This window comes from Melospiza melodia, chromosome 2 (assembly GCF_035770615.1).
Source record: "Melospiza melodia melodia isolate bMelMel2 chromosome 2, bMelMel2.pri, whole genome shotgun sequence".
Lineage (NCBI taxonomy): Eukaryota > Metazoa > Chordata > Aves > Passeriformes > Passerellidae > Melospiza > Melospiza melodia.
In genome coordinates, this window is record NC_086195.1 from 16566350 (window position 1) to 16583796 (window position 17447).

The following is a 17447-nucleotide window of genomic DNA, read 5'->3' on the forward strand; positions in this document are numbered from 1 at the left end:
TTTGGTTTGCCTTCCCACACACCTGCAGCTCAAACCTGGCAGACACCAGAGGCCTTTTCCTTGTTTTCCAACAATCTGTGCATCCATCCCAAAGACCCACAGCAAGAGAATCTGAACTGTCTCAGAGAAGAGAGGAGAGGCATGAAGACAGTGGCACTGAGGCAGCCTGTCTGCCTCTCCCGTCCTCTCCTTATCCCTATGGACAGAGAGGTGAATGCTCAGTGTGCAGGGCAGGAGTTCAGATATGACTAAAAACAAATGAGATGTGACCAAAAACATGGGAAAAGCTTTTGGATAGCTGTGCAATTAATCACATTCATTTGTGAGAGCAGATATTTCTGCCTTGTTTTATTCTGTATGTAGAGGCAAATAATAGTTCTCAGGGAAATAAGCTCTTCTGGCAAGTCTGAAAGCTGCTCCACTAACTAACAGTATGAAGTCTACAGAGATGTAAAAAAGACCAATTCCCATCTGCTGAGATGATTGCTATACACCAGCACTCCCTTGCTTCCCTCCCACCTCCTCATCCATGGGAGGGATTTTTGCCTATCCACAAATTGGTCTAGGGACTCATTTTCTCACTAAGAAATCACTGTGTGGTTCCCTCAATGCTGAACAGTCAAAGCAGGCTCTGCTGAGAGGATCCACTGAGCTCGAGGCACTTCCTCAGCAGCCAAGCTGTGGGACCAGCATGGTGTAGCAGCTCCCTGGAGGCACTGCACATCCAGCAGCAGGGAGACAAGGGCTCCCCAGCAGCCAGCACAGCTCTCGTCTCGCTAACACCAACACTGAAAGCTGAAGCATTTCCAGGCCCTGGATGCAGTTACCAACATGTAACACACAGCTCTCCCTGCCCTAAATGCAGCACAGGTAGCTCCATGTCCTGATGGATGGTAGTGGGGGAAGGAGCCTTGGTGCTGATGTTTTCCTGCATGACTGAGGAGTGGAGAGGGGGCTGCAAGGGGCAGAAGGATGAACTGGGCACAAGCTGGTGAGTATTTGTATCACCCCAAAGCTTGACTGTAGCTAGTTAAAGCCTTGTCTGTGACTGGCCTCTGATGAGCTCCTGTGAACAGTCCAGAGTTCTTAACTTGCCTGGTTTTGGAAATGCACCCAATGGCAAAGGCCAGAAGCTCCTGTGAGATTTCGAAGAGCTGACAGGCTTAATGTACAGCCTGAATGGATGGACCACACACCATTATACACCAAGGCGCCACTCTAAATTATATATTGTCACATGAGTGATCCTACAAAGAGGATATAATAAACCCTTGCAGGAAAAAATATTTTCTAGGCAGAAAGGACCTGTGTTATCACTCTTCCAGCCTCCCATCTTCAAAGAAATCACTAGACCTTTTTCTATATTGAAATGTATGGCAATATGTAAGATGGAGCACAGTGCATTTCACAGTTCATTTGCCTCTTGCCTTGTCCTGTCCTTTGTCTGCAGTTCACTTCTCCACTTGCATTGGGAAGGGACTTCTGACTTGCAACTAAATTGCTCCTGCTAAAGCAGGAGTTTCTGTTCTGATCCTTGCCATGCAGCTCACTTGCTAATTGACCTCTAGAAATTCACTTAACCTCTGCCTCTTATATAAAGAGTGCTGAGAGGCTTAATTAATTAAGTGGTCCTAAAATGCTTTCAGAATTGCATTTGACTTCTGCATAAATTCAGCACGTTGGAGTAACAGTGTGACTGAGACCATCATGAAAGTGAGACAGCACCAGCTGAAGTATAATTACATAAATACAAAAGCTTCCTCATAATCATAGAATCACAGAATGGTTTGGGTTGGAAAGAACCTTAAGTATCATGTAGCTCCTATCTCCCTGCCATGGGCAGGGACATCTTCCACTAGACCAGGCTGGTCAGAGCCCCATCCAACCTCGTCTTGAACACCTCCAGGGATGGGGAGTCCACAGCTTCTCTGGGCATTCTCTCCCAGTGCCTCACCACCCTCACAGTAAAGAATTTCTTCCTAATGTCTAATCTAAAGCTGCCCTCCTTTAGCTCAGAGCCAATCCCCCTTGTCCTATGTGTGCTTGTGAAAGTCGTCTCCAGCTCTACTGCAGCCTCCTGTAGGCACTGGAAGGTCTCACCAGGGCCTTCTCTTCCAGGCCCAAATCTCTCAGCCTGTTGTCATAGGAGAGGCGTGCCAGCCCTGTGAACATTTGAGTGACCCTCCTCTGGACATGCTCCAATAGGTTCCCATCTTTCTTGCACTGGGGGCCCCAGACCTGGGCACAGCACTCCAGATGGAATCTCACTAGAGCAGAGCAGAGCAGAGGCAGAGAATCCCCTCCCTCACCCTGCTGCCCACACTGCTTTCCATACAGCCCAGGATACAATTGGCCTTCTGGGCTGGAGTTGCACTTTGCTGTCTCATGCTGAACTTTTCATCCACCAGCAGCCCCAAGTCCTTCTCCTCAGGGGTGCTCTTGATCTGCTCCTCCTCCAGTCTGTATTTCTTGTGACTTTCTCGACCCACATGCAGGATCTTGCACTTGGCTTTGTTGACCTTCATGGGCTTGGCACAGGCCCAGCTCACAAGCCTGCTCAGCTCCCTCTGGCTGGGTTTCCTTTCCTCCAGCGTGTCAACCACACTACAGGGGGTGGTGAGAGCACACTCAATCCCACTGACAAGGACGTTAAACAATCCTGCAGAGACAGGGAGACCAATGTATGGCTTTGCAGCTGCATAAAACACAAGGGGTTTGAAATAGGAAGTAGGACCAAGAATGGCTTTCAGTTTTATGGCCTGGATTTTCAGAATGGGATGCGTAGAGAGAAGTGAGGGAACAAAAGGGTGCTGAGAAGTTTGTACCCATCCTAAGTTACCTGATCAGAGACTGCCTCAGGCCTCCAGACCAGCCACTTCATTTGTAAGTCAATAGCTCCTTCATCTTAATGGAATGCAGGAACATGGAAAATTATCCCTTCACTTCCATCCAGAGAAAAATGTCCACTCTGCCCTCCATCCCATGGGGGTTTAATACTGACTACACTGGGGATACCACATGGAGGTGCTCAACCTTTTCAGGGAGATGGCCACTCCAGTTTCTGGGGCTCTTCAGGGAGTACAGAAAAGAGGTTACTAAACTAGATTGTTGGAAGAGTAAGAGCCAAGTAAGGTTTTAAGAGTTAAACTAAGTCCCCAGAGCACTGGGCACCTCAAGGAAATGCATTTCAACCCCATTTCTGGGTGGAAATATTAAAATGCTGGAGTGCTTTTCCTGGTGGAAGTTGAAGCCATTAGCTCAGGCTGGAAGTTTCCCTCTTGGGGAGGTGATGGGCACAGCTTAGTGCAGGCACTGGCAGCAGCCTGGTCTCACTAAGGCTGTGGTTGCTGCACAACACATCAGGCAGCTGTTTCAGAGAGATCTAACAGAGTGCAAGTCTGGCTTTCAGCAAGTGTTGCTGGAGCTCAGAGGGAAAGAAGGGAGGCCCAGGAAAAGTGGTCCATACTCAGTTTGTTTCCAATTACCCCAAGGAATAAGAGACTAGCAGGGAAATATTCAAAGCTTTTTTAAAGCTGTACACGGTAACAAAAAAGCCTCATAGCCAGGATACATTAAAGAGGAAAAAAAGCCTCATAGCCAGGATACATTAAAGAGAAAGTCATCAAAAACTCTTGTTGCTGACACCTCAACACCTCAACATTTGCCTAGGAGTGTCTCAGTTTACACGTAACAACGACGAAATGTCATCATGACACCTCTCCTGTGGCAAAGACTGTGGGCTGGAAACTTTCAGGGCCTTTTAATTTCTGGTGGTGCCTGCTCAGGGGCTCAGTGGGCTGGTACTGTTCAAAAAAGAGAGCAGCAGACATTCTTGCCCTGAAAGGAAGAATCCATCCTGCAATGAGAATAGAGGAATGGTGGCCAACAAGGTGCTTCAGAGACGCTGCCCTGTGGAGGAAACATCCCATGGAAACATGAGGCTTGTGGACAGACACAAGTGGCCTCTCAGATGGGGGAGTCAGCCAGGACCTGGCAGTGACCCACTGGGCACAGGAGTCCTGGTTCTGGTCCGTTCCACACACATGAGCCAAGCTAACATATGGAGAGGTGCTCTGGAAGAGATGTGTCAGGAATAACATCAGCTGTTGAACAGTGCCAGGGTTCTAGTGCAAAATCTGCATTTTTATTAAAGACATATTTTGGAAGGCCCATTCAAAAATACATTGTGCTCAGTAAAAATTAACCATTTCCATGCTGATAATTAAGGTTACCACAGGATTTTTTTTTCTCTTTTAGAATATTTACAGCAACAATAGAAATTGTACAGAAGTAAAGAATGGAATACATGCTCAAAAAAAATTTGGTAAGGTGTACCAACAACATGATACAAAGGGTTGTATACAAACACTTTACAAATGGTTTATTAACTTGCATGAAGTCATCCTTAAATATTCAACACATTTTAAAATCAATTTGTATTCCAGGATTAAAAAGGCTAATACCACAACATATCCCTTCCACAACAGAAAGCACGGTAGATTCAAAAGTTTGTGCGCTTTAGATTTTTAATAGCTGTTAAAAACATCAGGGAATCTTATCCATAAATTTATAAGTTTTGAAAGCTGCCTCCCCAGCCTGCTCATCTGTACTGGCAGATAGTGAAAAAAAAAATCCTAAATTGATGTTTTTTTCTTTCTTCCAAATGTCACAAATTTAAAATCAAACATTCCACAGTGGAGACCTAAGCAGTCCCGGAATTCCTTATCAGATTAACCAGATTTTAAGATGCCTGCACAGAATTTCCAAAAAAATTATCATTTCTGGGAAGATTTTTGCTTATTGGTCCAAATAACCCAAATATAAACTTACTTCTTTCAATTAGTCAAATCCTTCAGTAGTACAAGTCTAAGATGTGCACTAGCAAAAAAAAAAAAAAAAAAAAAAAAGAAAAGAAAGGTCGAGACAGTTCCCTATGCTTAAAGTTTTGCCTTGTAACTAAAGAGTTAAAAACTCTGCCACTGGATTTACATGTCAGGAGTTTACACCAAGAGGTTCATATCCTATAGGAAAACTGAACAGCAGCTTCCACCTTGTGCTATGAAGATGCTTTATCTTTATGCTAATGGAAAGCTCTGACACACAGCAGCTACTTCACAACGCAGCATTTCCACGCCTGTACAATTAAGATGCCACCTTGCATTTCTCAGAACAGATCCAGAGAAACAATGCCCTGTGAAAACAGAGACCTGGTGGAAGAAAAAGCCTGGCAGGCAGTGAGTTTTGGTGGGGGCACAATGAGGTAAGGTATCTCACCCAGATGAAATGGAAAATTAAAATGAAGGAAATCCTGAGCAAGTCTAAGGATAGCTGTTTGAGTAAAACAGCAAATAGGGTGGAGTAGTAGATAAGGCCTCTAACTCCCTGAAAATCTGCACTAGAGAAACAACAAAGAACAAGGCAACTGCAATATTTGAGAACCACAAGGGGAAGGCCGAGGGAAGACTGCAAGGCAGTGCAAAGGATGGCACTAGGATTCTAGAGAGAGAGCTCAGATGGCTTGGAGGTTTCAGAAGTATTTCAGATGAAGGCCCAACAATATTTAATTACGTGGTTGCTAACAGTACCTAAAGGAAGAATCTTTTTAGATGTCTCTTCAAAATTTGGAGTCAATAATAAGCTCAGAATAAACAAACCCAACATCAACCACATTCTGCAAGAGAGAGGAGGTAGATTGCCTTGCAGAGAAGACAAGAGATGCGTCATCATTCTTAGGCTAAGACACAAATTCCATGTTCAGGCCCATGGGCCACAATTCAAGAGTCACTCTTGCCCAGCTGCATATTTTGTTATGTTCTGAAAGAGCTTGAGAGGCAATCTGATTGGTGGAATGAAAGCATCCAAACATAGTGGGGCCAGTCCTCTCACACTTCACATGCATCTTCCACAAACCCCAGCTTTTGCACCAAACAACTGGTGCACACAAGGTCACAAATCTGTCTCCAAGCAGAATTCAGAACAAGTAAAATGCAGACCTAATCCATCAGATTTACCTGTGCTGTCTCATGTGGTAGTTGTTAAGACACTCCACTGAGAGAACAGATGACCTAACACAGCTTTTTGCTTACAACTGAAAGAGGATCTCCTATAAAGTCTGCTTTGCTAATTTTAATGAAATTTGCTTTGTGGTTGCAAAATGAGGAATCTTCTGTTTTCAGTACAACATTCAGTACAGCACAAGCCTTCACTTGCCTGATGAGCCTGAGCACTGATGCACTGCTGCTGCTTGACCATTTGAAAAAGGTGCCAACATCTAGAACTTCCAAGTTTTGTTATATTAAAAGGGTTTACTCAAATCAACCCTTTAAAAAAAAGGCCAGAAGTTAAATGGCTTTTTTCCTCATTCATTACAAACCCAGTTAAGGAATGGTTAATATCATGATCCCATTAGAAAGAGCTGTGTAGGGAAAGGCACCCGTTCTTAAATAGTGTTTTGATTTGGAGGTTATTCAAAAAGGGTTACATAGGGCACATCACCTTTCCAGCCATCTCCCGTGGCACTCCCATTTCAAATGGTGGGCCTACTCACATGAACAACAGCCTAGATGCATTGTTTGGGATATTACCCCACTAACAGATGTAGCATGCATGCTAGCTGGAATGGAAAAAAAAAACATTCATTGCCACCCCACAATTTGCAGTATATCATATATGGCTATCCTTTTCACACTCTTTGTGTGACTGGGATGCAAATATTCTCCCAGCTCTACTCTGACAGTGATCAGCACATACAGAATTAATTACATGCAAGTATTTGGAAGCATGTCTCACTAATAAATAATTACAAGACAACAAAAAAAAGAAACATGAATAAAACCCCCAGTACTTCTAGAGCACAGCTCTTCTTTAGAGTGGCTAGGTTTTACCTTAGCTACCTAGGTCACAACAGTGCTTCCAGAGCTGTGTAATCTGTATTCCCATAGGTCCCCTGTGTTCTTAATGGGAGATCTACAGAATTGTTGAGAATACGTAGCTTTATCTGGGTGAACCTAGGAATCTACTCAGCTAACACTTCATCTTTTTTGAAGAAAAAAAGGCTGGTATTTAGCTTTTTAAACAAGTGAGATTGATCTCCTAAGAGATCTAACTGTAATGACAAGGAAGGGAAAGAGGCTACCACAGGCCACTGCTTCCTGAAGAGTCTCTCCAGCCTTGCTCCCAGAAACAAGTTGGTGTGGTAGAGAGAAAGATGACAAGCCAAAGGATGATCTGAGGATGCCTCATGCACTTGGAAGTTTGAAGCCTGCTTTAATATTGATCTAAAAGAACAAGTGGTGTTTGGGGAATGTTTTAGGAGACAAATCTGGGATCACTGACTTCCTGCCAAGAACTCTGCCCAGTGCTCTCCTGCAACCTCTCAGAGGGGCAATGAAGCTTGGACTGCAATAAACTGAGCAAAAAGCAGAGAATAGGTCAAAGGGACTGCTCTCTGTGGCCAGGGCTGCTGAAAACAGATGTTGCTCTAAGTTAACACATTCACATTGCAGTTTAAAACAACAGCTTAGACACTTACACAATTTCAGTTAGGATGACCTTAAGGTGCTTTTTTTTTTCAGTTAGAAAGAGCTCAAGAGCTATAACTAAAACATATAGACAAGTGTAGGCAGTTTGAGTTCTGCAAAATTACTACAGGTAATTTCTGAAACGTAGTTTCTTTTTTATTCACATCATCAGTGATGCCATAAGGCAAACGATTGCTAAAGAATAAAATACAGTTTAACTAGGATCCTTTATACTAAATAAATCTATAGAGCATATAGTACAGGACTCACAGAGCAGTGCAAAGGAAAGCTCACACTTACAAAAGAGTTTGTTCTGTAATTCTCTTCCTCTTTATTAAGTCAGAAAATCTCAGTCACTATAATAAGACTCCTTTGAAAATCTCGACAAAATTACATTAGCCATATTCTAAGTATTGGGAAGCTAAACCAAGTTAAAAATACAGAATTCATCCCAGCACCAGCTGGCCGAGCTACTGGAACTTCTTTCCAACAGAAGAAAGAAAATACTACATACATTCAACACAATTTAGTATTCAACTGAAAGATACTACAGTTTGTTGAATTCAAGAGGAAAATGCAGTATGAAGTAGAAACAAGTTTCTGTAAATATGGGCCACCAAATACTCAAACATTCCTTGGGTCACCTTTGAAGATTTGCTAACTACTTTAAACAGCTATATGTACAGTCAGGGATCACCCTGATTTAACTTAATGGGTAGGGAGAAAAAAAAATCCTTTAGAAACATTTTTCCTTGCTAGAAATCATAACAACCACATATAGCCCAGTACCATCATCCCCAGCATGAGGATCTTACCAGCAAGCTAAAAACCTTGCAGAGGCAAAAGGATACATATCCACAAAGCACAGAAGAGTCCAGACTGAACATTCCCTGTGAGACTGAATGCAAAATTATCAGGGTTGGAAGAAACCTTTAGGATCATGCAGTCCAACCATCAACCACCCCAGTCACCCCTAAACCATATCCCCAAGTCCCACATCCAGACACTCTCAAACACTTCCAGAGTTGGTGACTGCACCTCATCCCTGGACAACTTACTCCAATGCCTGAACACTCTTTCAGTGATCTTTTCTTCCTTAATATCCAATTTGAACCTCTCCTGGCACAACAGAAGGTAATTTCCTCTCATCCTTTCACTGAGACACGTGAGAAGAGGCTGATCCCCACCTGGCTACACCTTCCTTTCAGGGGCTTGTAGAGAGCAGTGAGGTCCCTCTGAGATTCCCTCTTCCAGACCAAACACCCCCAGCTCCCTCAGCCACTCTCTTAAGACTTGTGCTCCAGGCCCTTCCCCAGCTCTGTTGCCATAAAAGAGACATTCAACTGCCCTGCCTAGAGCCCCAGTCTCTCAGGCAGTGCTTTGTGAGTCATTTCAGTGGCATCAGCCCATTTCAAAGCAGGGCTAAAAGGGCTCATGTAGCTGTGACCAAGCAATGAATCTAACAGAGACTGCTAAAATAAGCTGCTAAACTCTGACAGGGACGACAAGTAAATATCACAATATCTTTCCTGGATGCCCACTGAACTTAGAAAAAACTGAATACCCTTTCATGTCTATTGTATTTATATATGCTATATATATGATATATCAATACAGTGCATATATCATATATAGAGAGATATTATATATCATATCTAGCTATAGAAAAATCACATGCATATTTCTTGCAGGCAATTGACACAGGAAGAATTCCTATTTTTTAATTTTTCAAATTTAGAGGACTTATTTTTAGTCCTGGACAAAACTGATATAACATCCTTCCACACTGTTCTTTCTGACAACAATTTTTACAGTAGTGGTGCCGAATTTGCTGTTGTTAGAACTTTGGTATGACTCAAGAAGTACTGAACAGCATGTCCAGTTTGCATTGTTATCCTAGTTGGAAGTTCAGCTTTTACTGCCTGGCTGCTTCTGTTAACTTCATCTATGGCTAAATCATTCAATTTACATTCAGGTTAATCTCTTTTTGGAAAAGACAGTGTATTTGCAAGTACAGGTGTCTTACGAGGACAGCATCTAGAAAACAAAGTATGCTGCAGAGTAATGGAGTGGAACTAATGTGTTTAAAAAGGAAAGATTGTATTGTTCTGACACTACAGGCCTGGCTCTCCTGTTATTGCACAAAGTTTAGACTGGCATAACTCTTTTGACTCCTGCTGGCTCACCTTTGATTTACTTTACTGGTAGCAACAGAGGAATCAGGGTGTGTATTTGCTACACTTGACATTCACCAAGGTAAAGGCAGTTTTAACTGTGTTGTACAGGAGACTGGAGCCCAAGATCTAGTATTTTGCTGAGACTGGTAGCTGAACTGGGTATGGGAATATTTGGATAGTAAGACCTAAGGAGAAATCAAGTTGCATGGCAACCTTTTCCCTCAGTATCCAAATATCAGATTTGTAGCTTTAAATATATCCTGAAATATAATAAAAAGTGCAAGAGTAGTTTAAATTCTAATACAGTGTTTATCTTATTAGTTAATAGATTGCTAGAGATGTAAAATACACATATGCATAAAAGCTTATACCATGATCTGCAGTGCCATGCTATGCTTAAGTGTCAAAGTTTTGCATTTCACTTGCAATTCATGCTGTGTTTCTTTGGTTTTCACCCCTGCTATTAAGTGGAAGAGCACCTGCTTTTGCTTGTAGTAATGGGGCACTTTATCTCTTTAGAAGAAACAAAAATTTGGTACTGGGGCTCTGTGCTCTTGATGCAGATGCAGAAATCCCATTAATATTACTATGAAAGCTAAGGACAGGGGAGAACATACCACATTTAGATTACTGTACAGTTCTGCAGTCTCTTACATTTAGCCAGTACTTCCAACAAAATAGCCCATAATAAAGCTTGGAATCGAATTTTGTCTTTTGTCTGTTACCAATAATGCCTATAATACTGGGCTCTCATAGCCAAGCAAGATCCATACTGTTACAGTCACGTTTATATCCATATTCAGCTTCCTTTTATTAGAAGTATAATACTGCACTTTATATCACAAATGTATAAAAAATATGGCAGATAGTGTCATAACAATACTTTTCTTTTAAATGAGTATATTTAAAAAACAGACAGTTATTTTCCATTTATATATATATATTTATATATAGAATAAAATACTCCTGATGCAATATATAAATGTTACTGTTAGTTTTTTATAGAAACTACTGTAGCTGTTGCACTGCTTCACAATGTTTCAAACAGCTCAAAATAACTTTACATTATAACATAAAAGATATGATTATAACAGTACGATATTAGGTCATCATAAATAAATATTACAAATCCTATCAAATATGGAAGTTTAAAAAACAAATTTAAGACATATAATTTAACTTTAAACCCTTAACAGGGATACACTTTTATCACACAAACCCCACTGTTTTAACTAGGCAGCAAAAAATGTAGTAAGGGCATAGGCCTAGACAATGTTTTCACCCTTTGAAGTGCCAATACATACCAGAAGTCTCCCAGCTTTCAGACAGAGATGTGCACTAAGCTGGAATGTAAATGAGAGAAAACGACAACGCATTTTTCTCCCTGACCGGCACACTCTGCCTGGCGTCCAGTGACATTTCTGATGACTGGTAACTCACAGTTCCACTCGTGCTCCTGTAAATCCCTGACTCTCTCGTGGTGCTGAACAGCATCGCTCCACACGCACATATTGCACACCTGTATACAGCTGAAAATGCAGTCCTACCATCACCAGAGCACCCCTGTGCTGATGTCACCCCTGTGCTGGTCTCTTGGCTGGGTGCCCTACAAGGCCGTCTCTTTGAGATCGTTCAGGTTGGGCATGCGCGCCCGGTTGGCGCGGCCGTAGCTGTGCCCGTTCTGGCCGCCCTTGGCCGGCAGCTGGTCCGAGTAGGGCGGCCCGTCGCTCCCGGCCCGGGCCACGGGGGACACGTGCCAGGTGGGCTCCAGCTGGCTGGGGATCTGCAGCGTGGGCCGGCTCTTCGCCGGCGCCTCCGGCCGCACGCCGCTGCTGCCGCTGCTGGAGCTCTGGCTCATGGGGTGGATCCGCACTTCGGGAAAGGAGGCTTTGGCTGGCTGGCTGGGTAAGGGCTGGAAGCGGGGCTCGGCAGCCACGGGGTGGTTTGAGGAGAGGTGCAAGAGCTTCCGAAGAGATTTTAATGGCTGGCTCTGAAAGACACGCAGAAAAGCTGCATCACCACCCCTATCAGGCCTCATTCTAGCCGCAACCGGAAAATCCGCTCAATTCGGCCTCCAGCCATGACTCCCAGCTGCGATAGAAGGACCAACCCCCATTTCCACCCTACTCCACTCTAGCACAATAGCAGTAGCCGGAATGAAAAAGTAGTAGACCTCCCATGAAAAAGCTGTCATAGCCTAAACTGAACATCTTTAACTTTATGGGACTTCTTCACTTTTAGTTCATACTTGTTTGATATATTTCATTCCAAGCTATGACTTCACACCTGAGAAAATGTCTTTTCATCACAGTCCAATCTCTCAGCTACCTGAAAAGATGGAACCTTTTCTCCCTCAGAAAATATTGCTCCCGTCAATTATTTTGTCCTTGTTTCCTTTGAAAATGCAGGCACAGAAAATTGCATTAGCTGTCCAGCTGTCTGCTATTAACTTAAGAACCTCAGCCACATTTTATGAGAAACAGATTTCAGAAATACAAGTTCTTAAAAATGTTGTGAACATAAATTAGGGTTGGAGTGAGTCTTGGGTAACCATCTGCACTGAAGGGAGGTCTGGTAGAACTCAGAAGTTACATATTTTGTTTGCTGGCAGCTGGGTGATAGGCAGCTCCAGTCTCCCACAGCTCCTTTCACTGGTGAGCAGGCTGAAGGTGAATGGTGACACAGAGTTACTGAAAATGGGTAGCAAGAACCTGGGGAAGCCTAAGTTCACAAAATGATATGAAAGCAGTCTTGTTAAATTCCACAGCTCACAGAGCAACTTGTTTCTTCAAACACTGCAGCTGCAACAAACCCTCTTCAGTTTCCAATGTGACAACAATGGAGCATGGCACTGACACTCCCTCTCAAACACTGAGCTGGTTTTAGAATTGGAGAAAATGATGTTCCACAAATGCAGTGCTATGCTCCAAAAATGTAGCCTGCTGAAACTGCAGTCTGTGCCAGCCACACTGTAATGAGGTCTGGATGCTTTGGTGACCACATCAAGTATCAAACTCTGCTGAGCAGCAGCCAAGCCTCAAGATTCACCATTCCTCACAGAGCTGGCTTGAGGGCTTTTGTGCAGCACTGCATCACTACCATGGACGTGCACTGAAACACTGCTTGCCTATACTACAAAAGCATAACCAATGTTTCAAAGGGCTCAAAGACTCACACAGGACATTTATCCTCTCTTTTCCTTGTCATTCATGTCCACATATTAAAAAAAAATTATGCAGGACTGCAGGTACATCCAGTGAGCAAGGAACTAGAAAGCTGGGAAATAATGTCAAATGCAATTCTTCTATTCACCAGAGAAAAACCTGTCAAGATACATCAGTGATATTAATATATAGGGAATTGATGATGCCACTTACATGAGGCTGGATTTCTGTCATCTTCTCAGGATGCCAATCCTTCTGTCTGCTGCTCTGGTGATTGGAAGAATGAATGGCTTTCTGTAATGCCAAGAGATCCTGACCTTCAGTATTAGGCATCTGCAACAAAATATTAAACACTGGTCTCCTAGTATTTTCTTAAGAATAGCTGTAAATAATTTCCCACAGTTAATTACAGAACACAAGTGAAGCCCATTACTGCAGTAGAATTGCAATGACCTCTCAATAATTCTCCCCATAGTAAGAGCAAGTGGCTGTGGACATCATGCAGATTTGCTCTACCCTTAGCCCTTAAAGCATTCACATGCTGTTAGTGTTAATTGCTGTAAGAAAGAGCAGTTAAACAAGGCATCAAAAATAAAATTAAAACCAAAATATTGTTGAGCCTCATCTTCATTTAAAAAGCATTCCACACTGCAGTTAAGACCATGGATCAGTTCTATAAATTTGCTCCAGAGTGAAGCAGACCAAAAACCCTCTAAACTGATTTCCTGACTGACATCACAAAACCAAGAGCTTTCTCTATTCCCATCTTTCTTCTCCCCCACAAGTAACTAAAGCAAAAATTAAGAAACAGCTGAAACTTTATGGCAGAAAGTTAATTTAAAACTTACATGTAGCTTTTTATCTCATTTCAAGAATTCTAAGTAAAAAGAGGATAGTCAAAATATAATCTAATTTTAATGCAAGCTGTCTTTTATCATGAACAATCAGGACAAACAAAAATACAAAGACACATGAGCTATAGGTCTTTCCAGATAATCCATTGTTAATATTTGATTTATTTAAATTTATATATAAAGGAGTAGTTTGTAAAAAATTATGTATTTACAATATAGTTATAAACCAAACCAGGTTAATTTTTTTCTAAATGAAACATAATGAGACAGTTTAATTTTAAACATACACAATTTCACAACTATTTCCCTTCCTCAGTCTTACTCCCACGACTCATTCTCTCTGGAACTGTGCATGTTACATTTTCACTATATCAAATATGATCAAAAAAATTTTTAGGCACAATCTGTTTCAACAAAAACTGCCATTTTTACTTAAATTTATTGAACTGGCCCAAGATACTTAACTGGCATGAAGAGGAAGTGATACCATGAAAATAAACCACATGCTGCTGTAGTCAGTAAAACAAATTTACTGGAGCATTTTACAGTGTTACTGTACTTAAAAATTAATACCATTGGTAGAGTGACTACAGGAAGTTTTTTCAAAGAAGAACTATGCTTTAAATTATTCTTTGAATTAAAAAGAGGAAAGAGGGATTTCTTGATGCTTGGATTCTCGCCGTTGGTTGAGTCTGTCTGCAATATAAGACACAAAAACTAAATGCATAATATTTCAATCCAAGAGATCTGCCCCTTACTAAGTTAACTTTTTTTTTTTTGGTAATTCAACAATACAAGTTATCAAGCCTATAATTTACTTTTGGAAAATACAATAATGATTGAAAAAAGCCTATGGAACAAATTCAAGGAACTCAATGCACAGCAAGCATGTAAAAAAAAGATTAGCACACCTATTATATCCATGTTCATTAGGAATACAGAATGTGTTTATTTCAAAGGCTTTTGGAAATACCTGGTAGCTCTTGTTGACTTTACTGAGCTTTGAATTAAATCCTGTAACTCTGGCAATCATTTGTAATTCTGATAATGACCTAAAGCAGTTTGACATTTCTTATTTTTATATAAAGAAAGTATTAAAGATCCACTAACAATAATAGGAGTTGGTTTCAGAATGAGCAGTTGATAGTTACTCTTGGGGGGAAAAAAAGCCTTCTATTTTTAACTTGTAATAAGAGCTAAGGCTCCAAGATGAATTATTTCAGCTCTAACATAAATATGCCATTAGCAGCTTCATGTGTAGCTGCAAGTACACTGGCTGGTTTATTTTGATTTATGGAGCACAACCAAAGAGCTTACCAGTAGATGATTGAACAACAAACAGAACTATAAGGTACTAGAACTATAAATGGGTCTATTTCTCCCCTGCTCAGGTGCAAACAAGCATAGGACACATATATAGTGCCGTGCATTTTTCCTGTCTATCAGAAGAAATCTATTATGCAATAGAATTATTATGTGACTAAATACAATGACAAATGCACTGCCAAAAGCGTGGGCTTTCAAACAGCTTTTCCAGCTTCTAGATTCCATTCAAGTTAATGAGAATCAATAATTAGCATAGCTTATGTCCAGGAACTTTATGGTCAGAAGAATTTCCTGTTTCAAATTTAGTAAATTAAAAGGGAATGAAAGCACTGCTAAGATAAATGCTCACCTGAAACTGCTTTTTCCAAAGCAGGTAATTTCTTCAGACCCATAGCTTGAAATAAGTGCCAAAATCTGCAAAACTCAGGCTCCTCTGAAGATAGTGCCTACTGACATTGCTCAACCCTCATGGATATCAAATTGTTTGGTGGCAAATGACATAAAACTGTGATTCTAGCAATCCTAAAAACCTTTTGCTACATTACTAAAACACTTCAAACAATGAAAAGGAGAATGGATAAGAACAGCTCTGCAAAAACAATATTGTAAAGAATTTCCATAACAGGCAGTAAGAATTGCTAACCCACGAGGTACTGCACCTGGAGAACTCTAGGGAGAATGATGCATGGGAACAACCTGCAGGAAGAAGTGTCAGGAACTGGGTCAATTCTAGGCTGTCAGATATTTTGAGAATGATATTACTAAGATGTCTTCAATCCAATTTCAGGTATCTTTTACAACTCCTGTGATGATTATCACCAGGAAAATGAGGCTTGCCCAAGGATATCAGAAGTAAATCATAGCTAGCTACTATGTGCTTCCTACCTCTGTGACAGTCTCCAGGTCTAATTTGTTATTTCTTGCTAACAGTCTGTATTTGAGCAAATTGGAATTTCATACTTGTAGGACTCTACATGAATTGTAGGTTTCAGAAATAACCTTTGGTAGCAACAAGCTGTCTATTAAGACTTTTAATAGGAATTCATAGAAAACATTATATGTGTAGTTGAAGAGCTAATATTACAGTGCTGTGAACAACTTTTACTACTTACACCAAATCTGGTGCTGAATTGAAGGCAGTAATTTTATTTTGTGCTGGAAGATCCTAAAGACTGTCCCAGTGTTTGTTAGGTAGATGTCTTCAACTAAGAGCTGAAGAACAAAAACCAGAGTCTGAGCCAGACACGGATACACACATGAGTGGTGCAGTCCATGCCTAGATACTGTCCTGGCAATCAGCTGTAAACAGAAATGAAAGGAGGTTTTTCTGGCTTTGGTTTGATCCAAAACTCAAGTTGATCTCAGCAAGTTTCTAGCTGAGGATGAAAGAGATGTGTCACTATATTATTTCACTAATTCATCTTTCTGTGAGATTCTACCTCTGAGTTGCAAACACAGTTTTTCCTTCCTCTCTCTTTCTTCTATTCCTCTCTACCCCTCTTTTTAAAAGTGATAAGAAACAGGAGTAAGGATTATATATAAATCTGCCTTAGCTTATAATCAGTGATGAATTTGGTAGCTATAGATCAAGGAGCTTTTGATTTAGGTGTTTTGTAAAATGCCAGATTTTGAGAGGCAGCACAATCCAGTATGTATTTCTTTCACACAGTTTGATGTGCAGGTAATCAATACAGCATCTTTCAGTTCAGCTATTGGAGTGAGTCTGCCACCATGTCTGCATGGCTGGAATCAGAGTAGAGTACAGCAATGCAAATTTAACACCTTTTATTTTCCCCCCTTGAAAGTGCATCACTGGAACCAGTGGCCTTAGGTGTTATCCTCACATGGACATTTTGGTCAAACAGTCCCAGAGCTGTAATCTAGACATTTAATTCAGTTGTTTAATACAGATGATCATATTTGAGCTGCATACAGGTATGAGGGTGAACAAGTTCAGAAGGAGAGGTAGGTGCCATTGCTGTAAATCACCCAGCAGGAAGGTCAGGTGCATTTCTGAGTGCTAATTAATACACATATGCACATGTTCCACACAGTTCAAAGAAATTTTAAGAAACCCAAAACAACAAAAAGCCTGATAATCACTCCTGTCTCCCAGTTTTCAACAAATTAGCCCTCCACCCACTCTCAATCCTATCACCTCACATCTTGACAGGAAATATTTTCATTAAGTCATTCCCCTTTGCCAGGAGGAAGCATGATTTACTCAATTCTGAGTATCTTCAAAACTAGAACTGAATTTACACTTACAGAAACATTACAATTTTAAATGTTTTACTGTTTCCAGAGCTGTCATTTAAGAATGAGATTATGTTTAGGTTACTTCAGTTCTTAGCGATATCTTTATTATAAATACTTGTGAAATGTTAGTATATACCACTATTTTCT

At 41.1% G+C, this 17447-nt stretch overlaps 1 protein-coding gene across 5 annotated transcripts in view; it reads right to left on the minus strand.

Annotated features, from left to right (window-relative positions):
* Window positions 1-4122: 4122 nt before the first annotated feature.
* CDKL5 (cyclin dependent kinase like 5) overlaps window positions 4123-17447 on the minus strand; it is a 129824-nt gene continuing 116499 nt past the window's right edge. For 2 of the 5 annotated variants that reach the window (XM_063182843.1, XM_063182839.1), the window contains exons 16-18: window positions 14289-14411; window positions 13075-13194; window positions 4123-11687 (exon numbers count right to left, since the gene is read on the minus strand). In XM_063182843.1, coding sequence (XP_063038913.1) covers window positions 11304-11687; window positions 13075-13194; window positions 14289-14411 — 627 coding nt within the window. In that variant the 3' untranslated portion in view covers window positions 4123-11303. Of the gene's footprint in view, window positions 11688-13074; window positions 13195-14288; window positions 16341-17447 lie in introns of those variants that run through there. The other 3 variants (XM_063182847.1, XM_063182858.1, XM_063182853.1) reach the window with 3 other exon arrangements.